Here is a 24,575-nt window from a genome sequence, read left to right as displayed (position 1 = left end):
TAGCCTCCCCGACCAGGGCAGACCCAGGGTGTATGTCTTTTTCCTTTCACTTGTGGAGATTGTAAGTATTTTTATTTTAAAACTATTCATGTGATTGTTTTGTGTTCCCCACCACCTTGCCCAAGAGAGCAATGACGTTTTTTGTCTTGGTCACTCCTGTATTCTCAGTACCCGGCTGGCATCAACACTCGTTCAATGATTAGAATGACCTCTCTCCCACCCTCGATTGCAAGCTCTTTGTCTCCCTGACACTCCTCATTTGGCATGTGCTCGAATCCAGGGCTTCAGCCCCCTCCCTCTGCCTGTGACAGCTGGCCTCTGCTGCTTCTCTCAGCAGACCTGCTTCTCTTCTCCACTCCGCATCAGCTAGCCTGCTGTCCCCAGGAGTCATGAAATCAGCTGAAGCCAGCAGGGGTACGCAGCACCTTTAACCTCCCGGCTCACTGGTCTCCAAACCCAGGTGTCTTCACCAGGCTTGGGTGAACTGGTCCAGGGCCAAGTACGGTCCCCATGCTCACTGTCCATCTTTGGGTTGAGAGCCATAGTACTTATTCTTCACCCAGGGACCCACCTGGGCTGTCACACAGGGGGCCCCCTGGGGAGGGGGTAGGAATAGAAATCACATGGCATCATCAAGTATTATTGCACATGGTCCTTTTATTTCCTGCAGCAAAAACGATTCCTTCCTGCAGACCCAGAGCCTTGGGCTGGCAGAGGACTATTTACAGACATGAGCACGATGGTGATAAATAGCGATCCTGGGACAGTGGTTCTACACTGATGGGGCTGCGGTGAAGGCTCCAGGAAGAAATGTAACGTGGGCATTGAGTCACAGGCTGGCACCCAAGAGAGTTCCAGTGACTGCTGGGTTCGAGAGAGAGATGGGGCTGTTTAAAGGTCCCAAGATCCAAATGTTCATGTGGCAGATGGAGAGCTCCTGGCTGGATGCATACATCCAGTTGTGGGGGAAACACTTCCCAGTGGAAGGCGCCCCTCCCCTTAATTCTTCACATCTCCCAGGCGGAGCTGGGCAAAGGAAGTGGCCAGCCTCAGCGCCTCCTGCAGGCAGCCCACGTTCTTGCCTGTGGCCTGAGCAGACACATCTTTGCCCCCGCCTTTGCCATCCATCAGGCCTGACACATGCTGCACCCACTCACTGGCTTTCAAGCCCCGGTTGGCTGCGTTCTGGAAGACATGAAGGTGATGTGGGCATCAGGACAGAGGATGGGACTGAAGGAGGTATGGAGAAGGGAGGGAAAAGAAAAAGGATGGGAGAACCACAGACACCCACTCCTGCTGTGGGTGATGCTGCTGGAGGCTGAGACAGACCCTACAGGGGTACCAGGGTTAAGACAAGGCATCCTGAGTGACAAAGCCAGGTATCAGCCAGCAGTTACACATACACCAAGGACTTCTCCTAAGGGGCGCTAGAGGTGACCAACAGGTGGGCAGGAGAAGGGCCATTTCTAACCAGGGTTGCGCAAACACATGGGGTTGGGCAAACAACCGTAAGAACCGAGCTCCCTCATTATAGCTATGGACCCTACTTCCCACTGGCACAGGGCTGCAGGGCCCGGAGCAGGGCTGCAGCCTGTTCTGACCTGGGGGACTTGACACAAGCACGTGATCTTGCCGGCCTCATTATCCACTGTGAAGAGCATGGCAGCCGTCTGTGGGGAATGTGTCTTGAAGAGCTTCAAGGCTTCATTTAGGGCCTGTGGGAGAACCTGGCATCAGGCCACGGCCCTAGGGGAGGGGGCCATGCTCTCCATAAGTGCAGCGAGTTTGCAGAGTGCAGGTCTCAGAGCACTTCCTGAAGCCCACCTCTGGCCCCCTTCCTGGAGCAGGTGCTAGTCCTAGGAGCTGCACAGAGAGGGACCCAAGCACGGGGCCTGGCCCACACTCTGATTCCCTAAGGTTTGCCTTCCATCTCCAGGAGCCACAGCTCTCCAGCCACCATGGCTCAGCCTCACCCCAACCCGAGTGTGGGCCCTCAGGCGACCACTCCACTCAGAGCCACAAAGCTCAGGCTTCAGCCACCATAGGGCCAGTGAGGGAAGGAGACAAGCAGCAGAAGGGCGCAGGGTAGTGCCTGGAGCCCCAGCCCCTGGGTTGCCTTGGCTGACGCGCCGCTCTCCATCTCCAGGATGACGAGGGGCTGGTTGGGGTTGCTGTCGATGAGCTGCTTTGTCTTCTCCAACACCTGCGAGGCAGGAAGTCCAGAATAGAGGTCTCAGGACCACAGCCCAGACTGCAACCCAGACAGCAGTCTGCAGACTGTGCCAGTGAAGCCTCTCGGGTCCCTGCCAGCCACCAGCACTGCCAGGACTCACTCGCTTCTGGACATCGGCTTTGCTAGCCCGGTCCAGGTCATCCATGATCTTCTTCAGGGATTTGAGACTCTCCCGGAATTCATCCTTCTGCCACTGGGGGATGACTGCGGTGGCCAGGGCCTGGGACCAGAACCAGAGGGCCACTCAGATATGAACCACAGGAGCCAGGATGTGAGGCTCCAGCCCAGTCCAGCCCACTCGTCTGGCTCTGAACACCAAAGTTCTCCCGATTAGTATCCAGAAGGAGAGAGAAGACAAAGAACAAAAAGGTATCCACTGGCCTTGAGACCAGTCACTTTACGAGTACTTACAGCAGTTTTAATGAGCAGGGCTGGAGAGGAAGAGGCGGAATAAAGAGCTGGGAACCCTGTAAGTCCTGGTCCCTCGCCAGGCAGTGAACACAGCCCGTGAAGGGCTTCCTGGAGGTCCCGGAATATTAACAAACACCAGAAGGCCTGGAAACTGGACATCCATGGCACCTCCCCCAGCACCAGGGCCCACTCATGCTTGGGATGGGCTCCCCTGCTACTGGCAGTGGGGGCAGCAGGCAGGTCCCAGGGGTCCACAGGCCTGGACCCCTGGACTCCCTATTGCAAGGCTACATGACAGCAGAAGTGGGTCCAAAGGCCCACTGCCCTGAGACCAAGATTGAGGGTCCTTTCAGAACAGCGTGTGTCTGATTCGTCAGGCCCAGGACCCAGCACGGAGCAGGCCCTGAGGAGAGGGAAGCTGCCCTACCTCACCGAGGTCAGCAACCTCCCTCTGCACGTCCTTGTTTGGCGCAGTCTGGGCTTTCACTTTGGCCTCCATGACGCAGAGGGATTTCTTCAAGCTCTCTGCTTTCCTGAGGGCCTGGGAGGGGGACAGTCAGGGATGAAAACTCCAGGTAACTTTCAGCTTCACTATTCTATGGACAGCTGTGGCCAACACTGATAAGAAGCTACGGAACACATCCCTAGGACACCAGAAGTTTCTCTTCCTTCAGGGAGCCTCTGTCCCAAAAAGGAGCCCCCTCCTCGCACGCCTGGCCAGCAGAAAGGCTACACTAATTCAGCTTCAGGGGTTAACTGAGAACTCGTAAATCAGGCCCCTTTCTCACCCCACCAGGCGTCGGCACACGTCGGGCACAAGCTACAGTCCCCACCGAAGCAGCTGTCCCCATCTGGAACTAGACAACCCCCCAGGGAGCTGTGGCTGAGTGCTGGGGGGACTGGAAGCCACAAGGAAACTACGGCGTACCCTCCTGGGCACAGATATGTTATTGGGTGGAAGGCAGAACTCACATATATGTTTTAAAGATTAAACCCAAGATAGCTGTAAAGTCTTCTGCCAGGTAGGGGTAACCAGAAGACATTTTGGGGGTAGCCCTACACTTCTGCTTCTGACTGCAGCAGCCACATAACCATCTGCAGATTAAGCTCCTCTTGTTCAAATTAAGCCATTACCAGCCTGATCTGCTCACCTTCTGGGCTTCGGCACCTGTGACCGCCACAATCCTCCGGATGCCCTTGGCAATAGCTTCTTCGCTCACAATCACAAAAGCCCCCGCGTGACTTGAATTCTGCAGGTGACTGATGGCGGAACACAAAGTCCGTGGTCACGAGGAAGTGCAGGTGCCATGGTCCCGGCCGCACCCCCTGGTTCTACAGCCCTGAGCCCTCCCAGCTAGTTGCTTCCAGGGGAGCTCCCACAGGGGGGCAGTGGAAAAAGGCCCTTCACGTCTGAGGGAATTTCTGAGTCCAGCTCTGGCCCTGCAGGGGACGAGAAGGCCTGGGGCTGACAGCAGTGACACTAAGCAAGACACCACCTCTCTGGGCCTCCGTTTTCTCACGTACAAATGGGTGTTATGCTCCCTCGCCCACTTGATTTTTGGGCTGTTGCAAAAATCAAATGAGATCAAATGAAAGTGTCTGCAGTGCCTCATACCCAACACAACACCACCGCTGGTGGGCTCTACATTCATGCACGTTTTGGGCTCTCTCTGTCTCTGGTGGAACATAAGTATATTCTGCTATCCTAGCTCACTAGCTGAGAATACTGGAGAGAACCTTTAAAATCTTACCACAACCCCTTAAACAAACAGGTTCTATCCCCCAGTTGCTCAGAGAACCTCAAATGCTCACGGTCTCTCGGCCACTCTGTGAGGGCGGCACAGAGTCGTCAAAAGCTGTTTTCTGTGCTCTGAAGCGTGTGTGCACGGCGTCGAGGCAGACATAGGCCTGGAACCTGGTCCCCAGATCCCCACCCCGCCTCCCACACGCCCTCCTGTTCTCTGCCTTCCTGAGACCTGCAGGAGGCCCTGGATGGGCTCTGCCGTGGCCCTAAGAAGGTTTTTACCAGGCTTCCTTTGGAAGCAGGAGTTTTCCAGGCCACCATACCATCCCAGAAGACCCCACGGAGGTTCCAAGTGCTATGGAGGAATTCAGGTTGGAAGAAGTAAGTGGCTGTCCCAAGCCAAACTGAGCTGGGCCCACCTTGGGGCCTGACTGGGCTCTGGGACAATGGGGCTCATTGCTCAGATGCTGTTCAAGCAAAGGGAGTCAAGAGAGGCCCCAAGAAGGGAAAGGGGCTGGGACGAGATCTGGAGCTCGAAGAGCACTCCATGGCCTTGCTGAATCCTGAATTCACAGGCTGAGAATCCCAATGCTTGCTGGGACAAGCTCAGGGAACAAGAGCAAACGTGTGGTGAGTGCTTCCTTCCCCTAGGAAGAACGCTTCATCACAAGCCCAGGCCATGTTAATGTCAGACTCAAGCACTAGGACGTGAAGATTCTCGGGAATGCTGTTTGCCAACTGCATTTCTGAGGACCTCATTTCAACCTCAAGATAAACAAGAGCTGGTCTAGGACCCACATCCTCCAGAGGTAATGCCAGTAACCCCGCTCTGCTGCACCCCAAGGTACTCACGTTCCCCCACAGAACTCGACAGAAGTGAGCGAGCCGGCAGGACCAGAGGGGTCGTCCAACAGCTCAGACACCGGGACCCCGATGGAGACGACCCGCACGGGGTCAGGATAGGTTTCATCGAACACGGCCCGCAGGCCCTGGATGGCCTTCGCTGCTGCCAGGGGACAGTCCTGGGCATAGACAGGCTGCGGGGAAAGAAGGCAGAAAAAAAAGCTGGACACATCTTCTCTGGAGGTGCCCCAGGACCACAAGAAGCACTAGGGAGAGTGTGGTCTTGCACACTCTCGGCTTCTAACCCCAGCATGGCTGTTGGTGCCGGGAGCCTCCTGAAAGGCAGCTCCATGTAGAGTCAAGGGGATCAAAACAGGATTTTCCACAAATGCTTTGTTAAACTGTGAACCAAACCTCCTGTGATCGTGCTACCCATAAAACAGAGCTAACTAGAAGAGCTCTGGCTGCCTAAGCAGGGAGTAGAACAAAGACCTCTCTCTGCCTGTTCCCCAGGGGCCCTAAGGCCCCTCCACAGACCACCACCACCGCCCGAAGCAGTGCAGTTTGCGAGTCACTGCTGCAGGCAAACCTGTGCGCAGGACCGAATTCGGCAGGACAGCACACAGAATACGCCAGGACGGAGTGAGAGCATCGGGGCTGCCAAAGCTCCGTGGACAGAAAGTGAAGGTGCGGGAAGGAGTGAGGTTCGGGACCCCGGAGCTTACACATAATCCCACCTACCTTGGCTGCCTCGATCATCTCGTTAACAATCTGCTCAGCCTTCTTGATCTGTTGGGTGGACATGGCTCCCTTGGCAGTGAAGTCAAAGCGAAGGCGGTCAGGAGCAACCAGGGAGCCTCTCTGGTCAGCTTCCCCGAGCACAGAGCGCAGGGCGAAGTTCAGAATGTGCGTAGCTGTGTGGTTGCTCATGACCGGTCTCCGCCGGGGCTGTGAAGGGCAGAGCCAGCTGGTGGAGGGTCTGCAGCAGACTGCTCGGTGTCCCCTAATACTTGCTCTCCCCTTCTTCCCAAGTGCTAGCAGTTTTAGTTGCACACATTGCTGCCCAGAATAAAGACTACATTTCCTAGCTTCCCTTGCAGCTGAGTGTGACTAAGGCCTAGTCAGTGGGTTGTAAACATACCCTCAAAGGGGAGAGGCACGCTTTCCCCTTCCTCTTTCTCCTGGCCTAGGACAGGAGTTGGCAAACTATGGCCTATGAGCCAAGTCGGGCCTGTCATCCGTTTTGATGACTAGGTCACTTAGAACACAGCCACTCCCACGTGTGCACACACTGTCCACGGTGCTTCTGTGCCACAACAGCAGAGCTGAGTGGTAGTGACAGGGACCGTATGTTCCAAAATGCCCCAAATATTTACAGTCTGGCCCTTTCCCAAACAGTGCCAATCCCTGACCTAGAATGCAAACCTGATAGTTACTTTCTTGGACCATGAAATCAAAGGCAGCAGCTCAGGGATGATGGCAGAGCAACATGCAAGGACGGGCTGGGACCAAGACTTGGCCAGGCCCAGCCCTGTGTCACTGTGGGCTTTCAGGGGAGAGACACGTTTCTAAGTTGTTTCAAGCTACTGTTACTTTGGAGTTCTGTTACATGCAGTGGGAGCAATTTCTTAATTAACATAGGGTCCTCGGCCCCTGAGGAGGTATTCGAGGCTAACCTGGAGAAAGGCAATCCGTGAAAACAAGTCTAGAGGATCTCAACTGAAGTCACTGCAGCCTGACATAGGAGGAACACACAGATCTAACTCTCAGATGCATCCCTCACAAAATTCACTTGTAATAATCCATGTATCATTTTACTCGGGAGTGCTAACAATGATGGACCAACTTCAAGCCAAGGAACCAACAGCGAGGCTGTCAAATCACCAGGATGCACAGTCACACGCCGCACAGCGGCGTTTCGGTCGATGACACGCAGCGCCGACAGGCCACGCGGCCTCGGCGAGCAGGCAGCTGCACCGCCCGTGCTTCTGTAAGCGCGCTCTACGGCATGCGCACAAGGACGGAATCGCCCAGAGCACACCCCCACTGTTAAAGGACGTGTGCCTGCACTTTAAATGTCACCCAAGTTGACGTCGACTGCACCTCAATAAAGCTGAAATTAAAAAAAGAAAACGGAGGTGATTACCGCCAGACCCCATGCAGACCGGCACAATCCAACTCACCTCATCGATAAACAGCCGCACCTGGTCCCCCACTTTCAGGTGGCCGTAGATCGTCCCTACGTGCAGCACATACCCCCCTAGCACCTGAGTGTTCTTCACTGTGAATTCAGTTTTCTACAAGGAGTGGAGGAGACAACCAGTAAGTAAACCAATAAACACACATAGGGTAATTCTCTTCGCATATTCAAATTACACACACACCATCAACACCATTATGTGTCATATGTACACATGCACAATACACATTTACCACTCCACATACACGCCACTTTAGACGTGTTCACACATATTTAACTAGGTCACTCATCCAAGACTCATCCAGAGTCTCAGCGGTGGCAGAGCTGGAGGCTGAGACTTTGACCAGGATGTCTGTCCTTCAGAGAGCTGCCTCTCCTTACCTGTGAGGACAGCGCGGAGGAACCGAGGATCAACCTGTGCAGCCCGGCTGCGAGCATCCTGCCGCAGGGCACCTAATGGCCGTGCAAGCAACACGGTGCCATAAGCAGCTCCCGCAGCTTCAGGAATACGGGCCATGGAACACAACCCAAAGGTCAGTTGTGTCTGCTCCCCAAGGCCAAGAGTGCCGAGGAGCGAGCAAAGCCACCCTGCACCGGGCCTGGCCCTTGGTCAGACCCCCTCTCTGGCTCACAATGAAGAATGCTGGCTCACGTCTTCCATGCTGTCGTCAATCTTCACCAGGTAGCCTTCGTCGTAGATCTGCCCTCCTTGCTCAGCGTAGAAGCAGGTCTTGTCCAGCACCACCCCGCACTCCTGGCCCGTGGACACTTCCTCTACAAACCTCTTCTCCCTGCGCAGAGCCATCACTGTGGCCACCGTGCTCTCGAACGCTGCACAGAGGGGGACACCAGGTCAGTGACTGCCCGCACACTCTTTCTTACCTGGCGTTTGCTGCGTTCTGTCACTCAAACTCTCTTTAGGGCCTAATTATCTAATTTCGTTCCAAAAAGAAGCCACTAGACTCCAGAAAAAGGCTTAACAGGCTGGCTTTCCACCAGAGAATACAACACTCAGCAGAGCATCCAAACTGTCCTGGTTCGCTTGGACCCAAGGGCTTCCCGGGATGCGAGACTTTCAGTGTCGAGACTGGGACAGATCTGGGAAAACTGGGATGGTTGGCCACCCTGACTCTGAGCTACGGAGCAGAAACTTGGTGAATCTGATTAGTAGTTCTTCAAGAATAGTAATAAAATCCCCACTTAAAGGTCAATTCACAAAGAACGTACTCTTGTGAGCTTGCTTAGATAGATTTAGGTATTTCTGCTGGAGCAAAAGAGCAAAAACATGTAGCGCCTGTTGTATTTCTTTCGATTCTTCACAACCTGAGAATGTTACTAACCCCAATGCAAAACGCAACAGCCACTGTGAATGATATGATGTCCATTTTCTGTAAGATGTTACAACTGGGTGAAGAGTACAAGGAATCTCCCTGTAAACTTCAAAACAAACCAAAAAAAACAAAAACAAAACACCTCCCTCTGAATTTATAATGATTTCAAAATAGAGAGGTTAAGGAAAATCGACCGCCAAGACTTCCCACAAGTAGGAAATCACACAGCACGGCTATGCAGCGCTCCAGGGGAGGCCGCCACCGAGACCGGGGTGACGTACTATAGCTCCCACCGGCGTCCGCGAGGTAACTGTACTTCGGAGAATCATCTGTGGCCTCCAGGCTCTTTTCCCGGAGCTCTTCGATAGCATAAATGTCCAGCATGAGGTGGTCTTCCCCACCGGCTCCCTTGCCCTGGGATTTCAGCTGCCAGGAAGAGAAACAAGCACAATTACTCTAATGTAGCAGAGGAAGAACTCTAAAGCGCTCAAAACTGCTAAACTGTGTCCATTGTAAAGCTCAGCACTAGGGACATTGAGGGCCAGGTGATTCTTTGTTGCTGGGGGCTGCCCTGTGCACTGCAGGATGTTGAGCAGCATCCCTGGTCTCTACCCACTAGATGCCAGTAGCATCATGCTCCCAGTTGTGACAACCAAAAATATCTCCAGACATTATTGCCAAATGTCCCAAGGTGTCAAAATGCCCGTGTTGAGGCCCACTGTCTAGGGGAACCAGAATTTCAAAGACGTTAATGAGAGGAAACTCTTGCTTGCTTTGCAGCCAAGTCCTGCCTTGGGAGGCGCTGTGTCTCCTGCTCTCTCCCCAAATTCTCTACCTGGGCCAGTCTCCTCTCCTCTTCAAAGCCGTCCATGTCCACCGCCAGGCCCTTCTCTTCAGCAATCAGCCCAGTGAGGTCCACTGGGAAGCCATAGGTGTCATAGAGGAGCCAAGCAGTGTCCCCTACAGAACACAGAGGATCTTTGTCAAGTAACACGGACAGCCCCCTTCTTTTCCACCCCAAGTCCTTTGCAGGAGGACAGTGACAGTGGCAGAAGGGATTAAAGAGAAAAGGTTAAGTCAGTATTGGTTCTGTGCACTTGTCAAAAAACCCATGGAGCCCTGGCTATGAGCACCCTAGGTCCCTGACCCTGGGAGGCAGAGCTGGGCCATAAGGTCTAAACCCTTAAGCTCTCCAGACTCCCCTCTGGCTTGCCCTACAGCACCATTCACTTATCCCACTCTCTGCTTTTTTTAGAAGTCCCCAAAGAGCCCTGGCTGGTGTGGCTCAGTGGATTGAGTGCCAGCTTGCGAACCGAAAGTCGCTGGTTCGATGCCCAGTCAGGGCACATGCCTGGGTTGTGGGCCAGGTCCCCAGCTAGGGGTGTGCGAGAGGCAACTGATTGCACATTGACATTTCTCTCCCTCTCTTTCTCCCGACCTTCCCCTCTCTCTGAAAATAAATAAATAAATAAATAAATAAACTTTTTAAACCCACCAAATCTTTTGGAAATCACTTGGAGGAAGGACAAGAGATCTCCTAGCAAAGCTCTGTTTCTTAATCTAAACAAGTGTGTTCAGTTTGTGAAAATTCATCAGGTTTTCCCCTTGTACATTATATTTCAGTAAGAAAAAAACACTTTCAGAAAACACAAAAATAAAAAATAAAAAAAGGGAGCCCTGGCTGGTGTGGCTCAGTGGATTGAGCACTGGCCTGTGAACCAAAGGGTTACCGGTTCGATTCCCAATCAGGGCACATGCCTGGGTTGTGGGCCAGGTCCCCAGTAGGGGGGCATGCAAGAGGCAACCAGACATTGATGCTTCTCTCCCTCTCTTTCTTCCTCCCTTCCCCTCTGTCTAAAAATAAAGAAATAAAATATTTAAAATAAAGGGGGGAAATAAAAAAGAAAAAATTCTTTTAGAATTAATTTATCCGGTCTGATAAAAATTAAAGCAAGTTTCAAAAACTAGTATATTACTATTATGTTCCCATTTTTGCTTGAAAACACACACACACACACACACACACACACACAAGTTTGTACACAAATAGAGGAAAGTCCTGAATACACCAAGCTCTTAAGAGCTGACACCTTTTAGAAATCTATTTGGAAAAGAGGATTTCCCCTTTTACTTCTGTGTTGTTGGAATACTTTACCATAACAATGTACTTTATAATTTTAACATAAACCCCATGTTACACCACAAGCAGTTTAACCAAGCTATGCTCAGCCTCTGCAGACATCAGAGTCCACTGTCAGTTTGGGAAAAAAGGGCTTGCCTCTCCCAGAAAGACGAAACCACCTAGGTAGAGAAAAGAAGAAACTGGTCCTTACCAGGAATGGTCTTGCTGTCGCCCAGGCTCTGAATTTTCCTGTCCAGGATGCGACGCCCTCTGCTGAGAGTCTTTAGAAATTGCACTTCTTCTTCATTAATGATGTCCTTCACCATATCTGGGTCCTTCTTCAGCTCAGGAAATGCATCTCCCTGGCAAAGCGGAAACAGACGTGGGCCCAGTGAAGCCAGCACCTATTCCAGGAACCCTTTAAAACTTCTCATTAACATTATGCTACCTCCCACCCTAGCCCTCTTAAGGTATGTGCTTTACTACAGAAGCAGCCAGCAGGGAAGTAGAGACCTACCAGGGACTGGACGACAACATCTACTAACGTAGCAAAGAAACCCTTGCTGGCACTGAGTTTTTCATGGGAGTATCGCACGGCCCGGCGGAGAATCCGTCTCAGCACATACCTGCAGGAGGCAGAACCCAGTGCCCCGTCAGACGTGCTCCCAGCTGGATGTGGTGCAGTTCTTTGGAATCGCAGTCTCTTGCAAAGGCTTTCTTTTACCCTGTGATTGCTTCTTTTTGAATTCCCCAAGGTCAATTACAGGAATTCCAGCACAAAACTCAGTAATATACCAAATACGCATCAAGGAAACCCTGGTTTGTTTCCTTTACCCAAGATGGAGGTAAGAAATACAGACCAAGTGGTGGACTTGATGTCCACGACCCCAGGCCCTGCCTGTCAGTAATGAAGCTGCCTGGAGCTAGTCGAGACCAAGACCCACCCCCATCCCCTCGGCTGTCAATTCGCTATCAATCCTTCTCACCTGCACTTAGCAGCACAGATACAGTGACAACTTTTTAGTGTGGGCTGAAACTCCATAAAATAATAAAGCTTCCCTCCAACTAGCTAGAAGACAAAGAAAACGATAGAAAAGTATCGCTGAAGTTCCACAGAGCCCTAACTCTGCCCCACGAGTAACATACTCACCCCCGCCCCGTGTTGTCAGGACGGCCGCCGTCGGCCAGGGCCACAGTGATGGTCCGAGCATGGTCAGCCAGCACCCGGTAGGCCATGTCGATCCCATCAGCGTCGTCAGCGCCAACCTTCCCAGTGTACGGCCGGGCACCTGTGCCCTACAGATAACACGCAGGAGGCGGCGCATGAGGAAGCAGCCTTTCTGGTGTTGCCTGGCCTGAAAAGGTTCCGAGAGGACTGAGGGGCATTCGGAGAAAAAATGATCCTCCTGCCAGATATCGCAACCCCAAGAAAGGTGAGAGCTGTGGGAGAGCCTCCAGCCAGCCCCTTGCACTCCACAAACTAGTGCCTTGTGCCTAGAGCCTTGTGTTAGTGACAGTAAAGTTGGCGGATGGTCACAGCTACCCTCGGCTGGCAAAGCACCTGGTTCTTCTACATCTGACAGCGCTGCAAAGAGTCCAACTCCCAAAGAAGTTGGCACTGTTTGCAAAAGGACTCCTACCTTCTGAATGGCTTCGAAGTAAGGCACAAAAAGGTCAGTGTCATAGTTGGACATCTTATTCTGCAGCACAGACACCAGTCGCTCCAGGCCCATCCCTGTGTCAATACTTTTCTTAGGAAGAGGTTTCAGAACTCCGTCCGCTTCCCTGCGTGACCCAGGGAGAAAGGAAGCTGAAACGGGGACTCGGGCTGCTGCCCCACCCTGCTGGTTAAAACGCGTTTACACAGCAGTGTGTGGACTGACTCCTTGCCATTTGCCCCTGGAGAAAGGTAACAAGAAGTCCTCTAGGGTTTTTTTAGGAGGGAGGCAGAGCTTGAGGGAAATAACCTTTAGCCCTGGCCTGGTGTGATTCAGCACCGGCGTGCAGACCAAAAGGTCTCTGGTTGATTCCCATGCCTGGGTTGGGGGCCAGGTCCCTGGGTTGGGGGCGTGTAAGAGGCAGCCGATCAATGTCTCTCTCACACATCGAAGTTTCTCTCCCTCTCCTCCTCCCTTCCTTCCCCTCTCTCTAAAAATAAATAAAATCTAAAAAAAAAAGGAAGGAAATAAACTTTAAAATAATAGTCCAAATCACAGCAAATATGACGTTACAGAAATAACTCTTAAGCAGGTATCATTGGGAATAAAACTAATTTGTAAAAAGAATAAGCCGAGTCCTGACTGGTATGGCTCAAGTCGGCTGGGTGTCATCCCACAAACAGAAGGGTTGCTGGTTTGATTCCCGGTCAGGGCACATGTTACATGCCTAGGTTGTGGGTTCAGTCCCTTGTTGGGGCACATACTAGAGGCAACTGGTCAATGTTTCTCCCTCTCTTTGTCCCTCCCTCCCTCTCACTCTGAAAATAAATAAGCAAGCCCTGGCCAGTGTGGCTCAGTTAGTTGGAACGTCATCCCACAACCAAAAGGTTGAGCGTTCAATTCCCGGTCAGGGCACATGCCTAGGTTGTGCATTTGGTCTCTGGTCTAGGATCCCTGGTCCAGGTATGCATGCAGAGGCAACCAATTGATGCTCCTCTAGCACTGATGTTTCTCTCTCTCCCTTCCTCTCTCTCTAAATGTCCTTGCATGAGGAGAAATAAATAAATAAATAAAATCTTAAAAAAAAAAAAAAAAAGGCCCAGCCCTGACCCAGAGACCAGAGGGAAAACTTGAAAAATAAAATTTAAAGAATATGACATAAGATCCCAGGATGCCTTTTAGTGCCTGCCTTAGCACTGCTTCACTGTCCCCAAAGACCAGGATGAGAAGACAGCTACGTGCTCTGAATTCCTCTTTCTCTACGCAGCTCAAGAAGAGGCGCTGCTCTTAGGAGGGGCGGTTCAGGACCCCAAGGCCACCTGTTATATTGGATGAACACAAGGTTCCAGATCTCCAGCACGTTGGGGTCATCCTGGTTGACAAGAAGGGCAGCATCCCGACCACCAATCCGGTCATAGTGGACCTCACTGCAGGGCCCACATGGGCCTGTGTCACCCATCTCCCAGAAGTTATCCTTCATGTTGCCGGGGAGGATTTTGGAGTCATCCAGCCTGCACGCACAGGGGACAATAAGCCCAGCTGTAGCCACTGGCAAGGATTTAACACAGACTTGCACCCACCACAAAAAGAGATCCTTGTAAGTTTCTACAAAGACGGCCCACTCTTTGGCCCTTACTGATGCTAAAACTGCTTACAGATTCTGTTAAGGAGGCAGAACGTGATTCTTCGAGACTGATCGCGATAGAATACACAACAGACAGCGGGTCAGCTGTCTACAGGGTGCCCTGCCCCACAGGCAGGGTCCTCCTGATGCAGCACTTCACAAACTCCCTTCAGTCCAAAGCACAGACACGTGCAGCTCATCTACCACGTTCGCCTTTACGCTACATGCATGATTCTACTGTAGAATTAGACATTTGAAAAAAAACCACCAAGTGGCTTTTATTACTCCTCTCCTGCCTCCTCTGCCAGCTCATCCCCCTCCCCTTGTTCCCACACACCCAAAGTAAAAAAAATAACAAATACCCAAACTTCGTCTGTCCTTGACCTGTTTGAGGCCATTACATTGCCGTAAGAGATAAGTCTTTCATATGAATACCACTCTGTTTAAAAGGATACACACAGGGCTACAGAAATACAAAGAAGGCCTGGATGAGCACACAGGGGGTATCAAACTATTAACAACGATAAATCTTAGGGATCCTCTGCATCCTATTTTTACATTTCTATGTAGTTTGAATTTTTACTGTATGCATTATATGCACAATTTCTAAAAATATACAAAAATCAAAAAAATATGACAGAGACTCATGCTGGCTTTCCAAAACAGAACCGCCAACTAAACCTACTAAGAAGCAATGTGCGTACCAAAGAATAATTACTCCCAGGCACCCCACCTTCACCGCAAAACGGGAAATGGCAATGCACTCCGAGCCGTAAGAGCCCGCTCTGGCACTGAGTTTAAACATCATTATATTCCTCCATGCTCCCCAAATGGGAGCTGCATTCTTACCCCAAGTTTTGCCAGATCTGTCTGCACTCCAAGTCTGCTTCTAAGCCAGCTGCTTCATCCCCACCGAAGTAAGTAACGTAAAGTCTTTCAACCGGAATGCCAAACTCTTGGGTGAGAAGTTCCAGAGCCATCTTACATGCCAATTCCTACAAAAAGGAGCAAAAAGAAAGATGTGGAACGTGGCCAAACCAGTGTTTGGTTTATTCTACTATTTAGCGTGAGGACAAAAAGTCCAGATCCTGGGAACAGGGATATAAAACTACAATAACTTCATTATAAACCCGGCAGAATTCACAACTGATTAGTGATTCATGCAAGAAATCCACATGTGAACTGAAATCATCCAAGTATAGGTACTGCCTCCAGGAAGTCCTAAAATACCACCATTTAGGAGATTCGTTCCTATGGGATATTTCATACTTCAGAATTAGAACCCACTTCCCCCAGTGGTGATGGCTGTTTCACTCGAAACCCCAACAGATCTCCTGCTTGGAGCTCACCTTGAAGTAATCCCCGAAAGACCAGGAGCCCAGCATCTCGAAGAAGGTGTGATGATAGACATCCTTGCCCACGTCGTCCAGGTCGTTGTGCTTCCCCCCAGCCCGGATGCATTTCTGGGTATTGGCAGCTCTCCTCAGCTTTGCCATCGGGTGAGACGGGTCAATAGTGTTCAGGAAGATGGGTTTGAACTAAAAAAAGGAAGGGCACGTTTTGTCTCTTACAGAGCTGTAGATATGTCAGGCAGTCACACACTGGCAGGCAGAGACCAACACAAGCTGTTCGGTTCATGGTTTAATTAGCACGGCATATAGAAACTTCCCAAAGGCATGTGGCCCACAGGGCCACAGCAGAGGCAACCTATCTTGGAGCAGCTTCTCCCTGGTCCGGGTTCTCTAACAGTCCCCGCCGGCGACGCCAGCTGCGCAGGGGAAGGGCCTGCCAGATCTAAGACCACAGCCACAGGCGGATGCACTGGAAGATGTCCTCCCTCACGAATCTGACAGTCGAGGCTTATGTCATCTTTCTGGAAGAACTGATTCTACTACTGATGTGCTGGCTTTGGCAGTAAAGGTGATAAGGAAGAAAACAATCTGAGACCTACATTAACGGAGTAAAATCAGCATGACTGCGTGTGTAAGGAAACCGTACTGCCCTGCTTCGGGGTATCACTGTTGTATGTGCAACGCTGCCTTAGTTTTCCCACTAGACCCGTCCTGTTTGATACCACTGGTCACTGGTAAGTAAGGAAAATTCAATTAATTAAAATGAAATAATTAGTAATTAATCATCATTTTTTTTAAATGAAAAACCCTGTTCCTCAGTCAGCCCCATAGTTGGCTGGCGTACCAGGCAGCACAGACACAGAACATTTCCGTCACGGCAGGAAGGTCCATCGCATAGTCCTGTGCTAGACCATGAATCCCTTAAAAGCAAAAGCTATCGTAAGTGTCTCTGTATATCCAGCACCTAGCATAGTATTAAAAAAAAAAAATGCAGATGCCTAATAAATACCTTTAAAAAAAAAAAACAACAGTCAAGGTATTTCTGATTAAGAGACAATATAGCAAAAAAGTTAAGCAAATGAAGGCCTGGGTTCAAATCCACACTCCAGCTTGTACCAGCTCTGTGAGCTTGGGTAACTTACATGAGCTTTCGGTGTCTCAGTAGGAAGCTACGCAGTGAGGATTAAATGACTTAATACATGTAAAAGACACAGAGCAGCGCCTGCACATAGCAAGCGCATATTGAGTGACAGCTATCATTATCCCGAGTGTTTATAAACACCGGACTCCCGTGGTTCTTCTACCAAGTATAGTCAGCACATACGCCTGGGTACTCCTGCATGGAATAGAACCCCTCCAGTATTCCAAAACACCTACCACTTTGAATGGGTCCACCTAAAATTAGCACCCCTCAACTCCGGGTATATGCATAGGACTCACAAATATAACTGTGAACATTTTCATTTTTATAATTCCACAGTTAATGTTCCGCAAGATGGAAAATGTCCCCACTGCCTCTCATTTTCCATACCTGAAAAGAGACCTGAGAGAAAAATTAACATCAACCTATCCCAGAGTAAGGTGCCTCCCATGGGCTGCTGGGTCTGCTGGGCTTATGCAGGGGTCGAAGGGAACACATGCAGGAAGGCCCTGAGGGTGCCAGCAAACCTGAACCCACCTGCAGTCGGGGATCTGTCTGGTAAATAGTTTTCACCACCACAGGCACAGTGAAAACTCCCATTATTTCAAGAAAAAACTTTTCTCTAACAGTAAGACTTTCAAATATCTTTTATAGTTCAACAGCCCCAAACACAAATCTTACTTCTAATAAAATTTCTTTAGCAGGGATCCAGATCAGCATTGGTGGCAATAGCTTCAAGAAAGAAGCTAAACCCCCCCCCCAAAAAACCCCACCCCATAAAACTGCCTATCCTAGAATGAGAATGAAAGCAAAGCTTTGAAAGAATCCTGAAGAACTGACTTGTTTTATAAAGAAAAAACAAAGATAGTGAAGATATGAAGGAGAATTACAATAACTAAGTTAACAAATCTCTTCAGGGCTCAGCAAGATTCTAATAAAACACAGCTTTTTCCGTGGGGAAAATAACTTTACTGACTAGAGATTGTATTTTTCTTGAGAGGTAAACAAGTTTTATCTGTGGATATCAGGGTCTCTCCTCACAACTAAAAATAACAACAGCTAATGTTTGAGGACCTACTCTGATACCGTGTTAAACATTAATGCATTAGCTTTATTTACTCCTCACTACAACCTAAAGCAAGCACTGTTGTTATTCCTCGATTGACAGACAATGAAACAGAGGTTCAGTGACATAAAGTAAGTTCCACACGACCACACAGTGAGTGACAGACCCGGGACTCTGTCTGACTCCGGGAGCTTTGCTTTTATCACTGCTCTGCTGCCTCCTGTGTGGACAAATAGCCAAGAGCAAGGGAAAAAACCCTTACCTGGTTCATGCCTGCGTTGGCAAAGAGCAAAGTGGGATCGTCCAAGGGGATGGTAGCAGACGAGTGAACATAGGTGTGCTCATTTTTCTTGAAGAAATCTATAAACCGCTGCCGGATTTCACTTGCTGTGAGGGTGGAGTCCATCTTGAAAGTAACTCTACAGGACTAACTACAGGGAAAAAATGAAGAAAAATTAGGGGAATGGGAACTAAGAGATAAGTAGACATTGCACAATACTCTTGGCTTTTCAGGCCAAGTCAAAGCAGGACATGGGTACGCAGTTTGACCCTAAAACCTCTATGTTGTAATGTCCAAAGCTAAAATAACCATCAAAGCAAAACTTGCGGCACAAGCCCTGTCTGGAGCGTCTCGGTTGGGTGGGCATCATCCCACAAACCAAAAGGTGACAGGTTCGATTCCCAGTCAGGGCACGTGCCCGGGTTGCACGTTGGGTCCCCAGTTGGGGCACGGGCAAGACCTGCTGTGCCAGCAGACAGCAGCCCCATTTGTTCTTCCTTCCTGTGCCGAGTGCCCTAGAGGCAATACACCATCACACCAAGTAGAGCAGGAGGCGGTTTTTCTGCATGTATCCATTCATTCCAAAATATGTAAGGAGTACCCATTCTGTGCCAGGCCCTAGGCCAGGAATTAAGAAATGGGAAAAACACAATTTATAGTCCAGCGAGATGCTCACTCCAGAGGGACGGGGAGGGGAAGGGCGGGTTCAGGATACCTAGATCCAAGTCCTTGAGTTACTTCACTTCACTGACAGAGGAGGGGTCCATACTAGAGTAAGTCAGTCTAAGGACCTTTCCAGCTCTATGTGAATCTACATGCTAATTCACATTCTGTGAAAAGTTCCATTATCTCCAAAGCCAATGTCTCAGGGAGTCCTGGTATCTTGGGGAGGCTGCTGTCAGCAGCAGTGGACCTGGGGATGGGTTTATCAGGCATGAACCTACCTCCACCCAGCCTGAGCACCCCCAGAATCACAACTGGTAAACTGCTGTTTTCCTAGCTATCAGATTACTAAGGAGTGAGGGATGTTGCAGCCACACTGAGGCAGTAGAGCTCAGAGTCAATGGAAGAGAGGGAATCAGAAGTAAAACAACTCTACAATTTCAAAGCCCTTTCATATACATTACGATTTCTCTGGGGCAGGTTGGGGAGAAGTGACAGGCTGTGCTGGAGGGTACCAACCACCAGCATGGGGCTGCAGTACCACGCAGCACTGGGTGTCTAAAGAAATGGGAACCATCTCATTCACAACATATTTAAAAGTCTCTAGAATTTTTGACCCAACTCTAAACCTTAAATAAGTCACTGTTCTTTGTTTCCTTTGTAATAGAAAAATAACATCTACTCTGCCCACTCCACCTGGACGGGGTATGAAGCTCAAAAGCCATACTAGCCACGTGTCCTATACTAGGATGCAATTTGTAAACTGGAAAGCCCTAAAGAAACTGGATGGTAGTAAGTCACTTAGCTCCAAGTTTTCCTCCTTCTGGTGAGTGAAGAGAAAAAAATAAGTCTGAGTTGTTCTAACTTAAATCTACAGGAACTGCCCATGTTCCTCAGTGTATGTTGGAACTTTGAATGAACTTCCAGGGGCAATTTCCACGATTATCTAAGAGAACAGCCAGTTGCCATTGAAACTCCAGCAGCCTCTGTTTCTTGTTTACAGATGAACTTTCCAGACTGTTGCCTACCACCAATCCAAAGGAGGAAACACTTCCTTTCAGACTCTGCCCCTATCCTAGAACTAGCCCTGCTTTACCTTCTCCCACCCCCTTCACCAAAAGCCAATGCAAACTCTTCCCTAACAACTTACATCTTTCTCCCTCCACCTTTTCTCCCTCCCCAACTCCAGGACTGTAGGCCTGTTGCCTTCTCCACCTGGTGCAGCTACTGGCGCTTTAGACTTCCTGTCTCAGGACCTGGTCTTCTTTTCTTGCCAGCAATGGCCCCACAAAACCTTTCTTTTAAAGACCTTCAGCCATGGATGTTAAATTTTTTGTTTAACATGAGGAAGATAAAAAAAGATGTATACAGTGAACATGAAACTCTGACTCTCAGATTTTAAGAAAATCCTCACTTGAGGGTATGTTTATTGATTTTGGAGAGACAGGGAGAGAGAGAGCGATGTGAGAGAGAAACATCTCTCGCTTGCCTCCTGTACACACCCCGACCAGGGATCGAACCCGCTACCTAGATATGTGCCCTGACCAGGAATCAAACCTGCAGCCTTTTGGTTACAGGACAAAGCTCCAACCAACTGAGCCACCTGGCCAGGTCTTAGATTTTGTTTCAACCAAAATTTCAATTGATTCACTCACAACTCAATCAACCTTTATTCAAACAAAAGCCCTCTGGGCAAAAAGACGGTGAAACACTGGCTGATGGAGCCAAGTGGCCGACTGAAATTCCCACAGATGAGGACCCTGTGCCCATGCTAAGGAGTCAAGGCTGGAGTCTGTAGAAACTTTGTCCCGCCGCATTCTTCCTTGTCCCTTCTCATCGTGGCTCTCAATCTCAATAACGGTGACAAAAATGAATTTACGGTACTAATTCTGAGCAGCACTATTTTAGTTATTTTACAATGTTCACTGCTCCGCCTGTACACGGACTACCTGAGTCAAATACGCAGTTAAACTTGGAGACACACGTACTTTCCATTGTTGCTTACTCATTCAACTTCCCGAATGCACACTATGGTACTGGGAACTAAGGTGAGTGCAAGCCTATGTCTTTAACCGGGAGAGAGTCGGATACAGAAATAACTGCAGTGTGACGTCAAAGAATCCAATATATTGACAATAATGAGCCAAATAAAGGCCGGGACTGTTAAAAACTGTCACCACCGCCACTGATTCACCTACTCGATATATGCGTAAATAAGCTGGCAGGCTCTACAGGATTCAGAGGCAGCACAAAGGAGGGCCCCCAGATTCCACTTCTCAGCACGAGCTGTAAACGTCTTGAGTACCTTAAGTCACACTGGCCTTTTGATTTCATGACTTTTCATCTTCATTTGCCAGGTAAGCTGTCTACCCTACTCCCAGTCTTTCCCTTTTCCTAGTTAATTCTCATTTTTGATACCTCAATTTCAGAGACTTATTTAAGGAAGCCTTCTCCTTCTTGATCAGATTCTCCCTATTTTATTCTCCAACCCCCAGATGTCTTCCTTCCTAATTTGAAGGCTTGTTTCACGTCCATCTCCCCACCAGGCTGTAGGTTCCATACTAATGGAAATCATGGCTGTGTTTTGCTCACCAGTACAGGCATGTCCTCAGCATCTAGTACACTGGTTGCTAACAAAGTATTGCATGAGTAGGTATTAACACATTTTTAAGAGCAAACTCTGAATGAACTTAAAGCACAACAGGAAACGCAAACTGTCTGAGAAAGTAACAGTTGAACATGACGGGGCCTGGACCAGTATCAGTTATGTAGCTAATTTTAAGACTTTAGAGAATGGTTCACAGAGATTCCACCCCTGACCACCTCCCCCACGTTCCTCCCACCCCTAGGAGATATAAACCCGGGGAAATAAAACCTCAGCTTTGGGTGGGTAGTCAATGGCAACTGTGATCCTCCCAAGATCGGAGTCCTCTGCAAGGCCACCCGAGGCCGTTCCGCTCCCAGCGCTCGCAACCGCGCGCACCCGGGAGCTGCCGAAGCCCCGGCTCCAGCCCAGAGTTCGCTCCCAGAGGTATCGCGAGGCCTGGGCCAAGGACCCGCCTTGGCCGCTGCGCTTCAGACCCCGGGCCCAGCCGCTCACGCTCTTTTCCGAGATTCGCCTACTACTCCCGAAGGTCGCCATCCGGCACTCCCAAGTCAGAGCCCACCGCCCGTAGCCTGGGATTACCTGTTCCCGCAGAGGCGCAGAGGTACCAGATCCAAGCTACCACCGGCCGCAAGCGCGCCGCCGCGTCCAACCAGAGCGCGCCGAGGGAAAGTGCCCCACGGAGCCCTACCTCTGCGAGTCTTTATTGGTCAATAAACATGCCAATCAATCCGAGCTTCTTAGTCGGTTTCTGGGACGGCAGCTCTAAATTGGCTGATGCAATGGCGGGGAAAGAAGGAAGGGGACACGTCACATGATAGGGTAGGATGCAGACTCCTGGAGGCTGACATTTTGGTTTCATATGAAAAGAACAAACGGTTGACCTGGTTAATAAGAACAAACGGTGACACGTGTTTGCTAGAAGTCACAGCTCTTGGTGTACACTTCTGTTTATTTGAATTATAGAATGACATGCAGACCTGAAAGATTCTGATATTATGAGGCTATGGTTACACTTGTCCTTGTCGAACTTTCTTGGATTTAGTGAGGAAGAAGTAATTTAATCGTTGAAGGACAATTGATTTGGCATCTGGCCGTCGATTTGCCTTTGAGAAACAATAGTTAATGTTTATATGTGAGGTATATTGAAAATTTCACAGAGATTATTTAATTGATTTTTAAACGATGAGGCTGGTCAACTGGCAGGCTCTTTTTATCCATGAGGTTACCACCTTGCACAAGTTCACATTGAAGAGTAAGGTGCAGACCCAGGATCCGAACCCACATCCAACTCCAAAACCCATACTCTAAAACCTACATCATCTGATACATCAAAATACTTGGGTATGAAATTGTGCTACTGTTCATAACAGGGTTAAAGATAGTGAAGAAAAATTTTACTTTTTATGTAAAATAGCATCCTATACAAATAGATAAGGCTCAAAAGGAAGTAAAAATAAATCACCTTAACTTCCCAGTTCACAGCAACTCAATAATGATCATCACATCTGTGATCATAACATTTGTTGAGCAATAGTAGGCAGCATGCACTGATCTAAGCTTTTGATCGTCATAACCTTATAAGGAGTTACTGTTAGTATCTGCTTTTAACAGCTGATACTAACAGGAAACTGAGGCGCTATGAGCATAAGACAGCAAAGGGCAAAACCAAGAGAGACAAGTGTCTGTCCTGAACCAAATGGGCCCGAAAAGATCAGGCATATTTAACCTAAATGACCTGAGAAATAGGTCAAATTCTGTGCCACCACAATTAATATGAAAACCAAAACTATACAAATTGCACTTTCAAAATAAAGTAATACAGGCTGTCACCTCCATAACTTTGTTATGTTGCCAGAGTTGTTGTTATTGTTAGGGTAGCACCTTCACTGGTGAAAGGATTAGAGACAGGTTTTTAAAAAAGTGTTTTTATTCACCTAATATAGGAGAGGGGCATGAGAACTATATAAACTAACTAAAGTCAAACAAAGTTAAGTCAGGGGCCTGCTACGGGCCGCCTGGCATGGAACTTGGCTGACCGGCGATGCAAGCAGACCACAAGGAGCCTCCAGAACAAAGAAAATTCCTGCAAAGATTGATTAATAGCTTCTCACCCATAACATAAAAGGAAAACACAAGGATAAAAAATATACCTTGTAAAGGTAAAAATTAATCCCTTTTCCCCCCACTCTATGTTTCCCCATGCCAGCAATTTTGCATAGAAACTACAAACAGATATAAGCTCAACCTCTAGAGACAGTTGGGGTCTCTCTCTCTTCTCTTGTGAGAAGGGTCTGCTACTCTTTCTGAGTGGCTTTCCTTGCTTATCTTCTCTGCTCAATAAACTTGCTTCTGCTTTCTCCTCTTGTCTGGCTGCTTCTTGAATGCTTTCCTGCTCAAAGCAAAGAAACCTCCTGGCTAAGAATTTGACTCTCCCTTAGGGACTTGCCCCACACACTCACATCCAGTGGCAACAAGGAGAAATTGCAATTGAGGCCAAAAAGTCACGCTCTTCTAAACATGAATTTGTACATGAGTTATTCAGATAATTACCCAGTTCTCTACGATATTTTTCTCTTGTAGATGGCAACTGTATAACAGAAGGGAAGCTACCTCAATAAAACAGGTGTATTTTAGGGAACTTCTTATTCTGGGCTAAGCAAATAGGTCTATGGGTGAGAATGAGTGCTGTCTATACCCATGGCTTGCTCTGCAGCAGAATGTTGGTGGACCCTCATCTTGGTACATGAGGAAGATGACAGGGGCTCCAGACAGTTCAAGTAATACACTTGGTTTTGTAAAGACTAGTCCTGGATTCTGCCTCTCCCATGGCATCTAAGGTACTAGTAGCATCTATAAAGTAGACTTAGAATATCCATTTATTTGCAATTGGATCAAATGGGAGTAACTAAATAGTTGTTTTCAGACCGTAAGATGCTATAGGCATCAGCTGGAATCTTAAAATATACATCCTGGTTTCGTAGGTCTCTAAAGGGCCTGAGATTCTATATTTCTAATAGGCTCCCAGGGGATACCTATGCTTCTGGGGGGTCACACTTGGAGTAGCAAGGGCCTAATCTCCAGAATGAAATTTTTCACCTTTTTGCTCAGAGACAAAGATGAAGAAGTTTGATCTGCCCAGGGGGTGGGCATTCCTAATCTCTTCACCAAATGAATGTCTATCCTGCGTTCGTACCTGAAGATCAGCATTAAAGAAAGCAGATACTGCCCTGCCCTCAGGGAGTCCCCAGTCTAGCCAGGCTGCGATACATTAAGCAAAAAGTGACAAAACTTACACAACG

The 24,575-nt window shown here is 49.1% G+C and overlaps 1 protein-coding gene across 3 annotated transcripts; it reads right to left on the bottom strand.

Moving 5' to 3' along the window:
- Nucleotides 1-637: 637 nt before the first annotated feature.
- AARS1 (alanyl-tRNA synthetase 1) lies at nucleotides 638-21,988 on the bottom strand. 3 transcript variants are annotated; one of them, XM_024556087.3, is made up of 21 exons: nucleotides 21,856-21,988; nucleotides 17,988-18,156; nucleotides 15,516-15,704; nucleotides 15,016-15,161; nucleotides 13,862-14,053; nucleotides 12,525-12,669; nucleotides 12,035-12,180; nucleotides 11,402-11,510; nucleotides 11,096-11,246; nucleotides 9,598-9,722; nucleotides 9,044-9,188; nucleotides 8,084-8,262; nucleotides 7,415-7,528; nucleotides 5,973-6,179; nucleotides 5,241-5,425; nucleotides 3,796-3,904; nucleotides 3,072-3,185; nucleotides 2,334-2,453; nucleotides 2,117-2,203; nucleotides 1,602-1,715; nucleotides 638-1,185 (listed from the first exon to the last, which is right to left on the bottom strand). In XM_024556087.3, the coding sequence occupies exons 2-21, from the start codon at nucleotides 18,129-18,131 to the stop codon at nucleotides 1,000-1,002; spliced, it is 2,907 nt and encodes a 968-aa protein (XP_024411855.2). In that variant the 5' UTR covers nucleotides 18,132-18,156; nucleotides 21,856-21,988; the 3' UTR covers nucleotides 638-999. The 3 variants fall into 3 exon arrangements, with proteins under 3 accessions (XP_024411855.2, XP_045047753.2, XP_024411857.2); XM_045191818.2 differs by having other exon boundaries at nucleotides 21,788-21,862; XM_024556089.3 differs by lacking the exon at nucleotides 21,856-21,988 and adding an exon at nucleotides 21,544-21,688.
- Nucleotides 21,989-24,575: the final 2,587 nt, after the last annotated feature.

Source organism: Desmodus rotundus, chromosome 12, assembly GCF_022682495.2.
Source record: "Desmodus rotundus isolate HL8 chromosome 12, HLdesRot8A.1, whole genome shotgun sequence".
Taxonomy (NCBI): Eukaryota; Metazoa; Chordata; class Mammalia; order Chiroptera; family Phyllostomidae; genus Desmodus; species Desmodus rotundus.
Note: the sequence above shows the minus strand (reverse complement) of the source record. Positions and strands in the feature narration are given on the sequence as shown.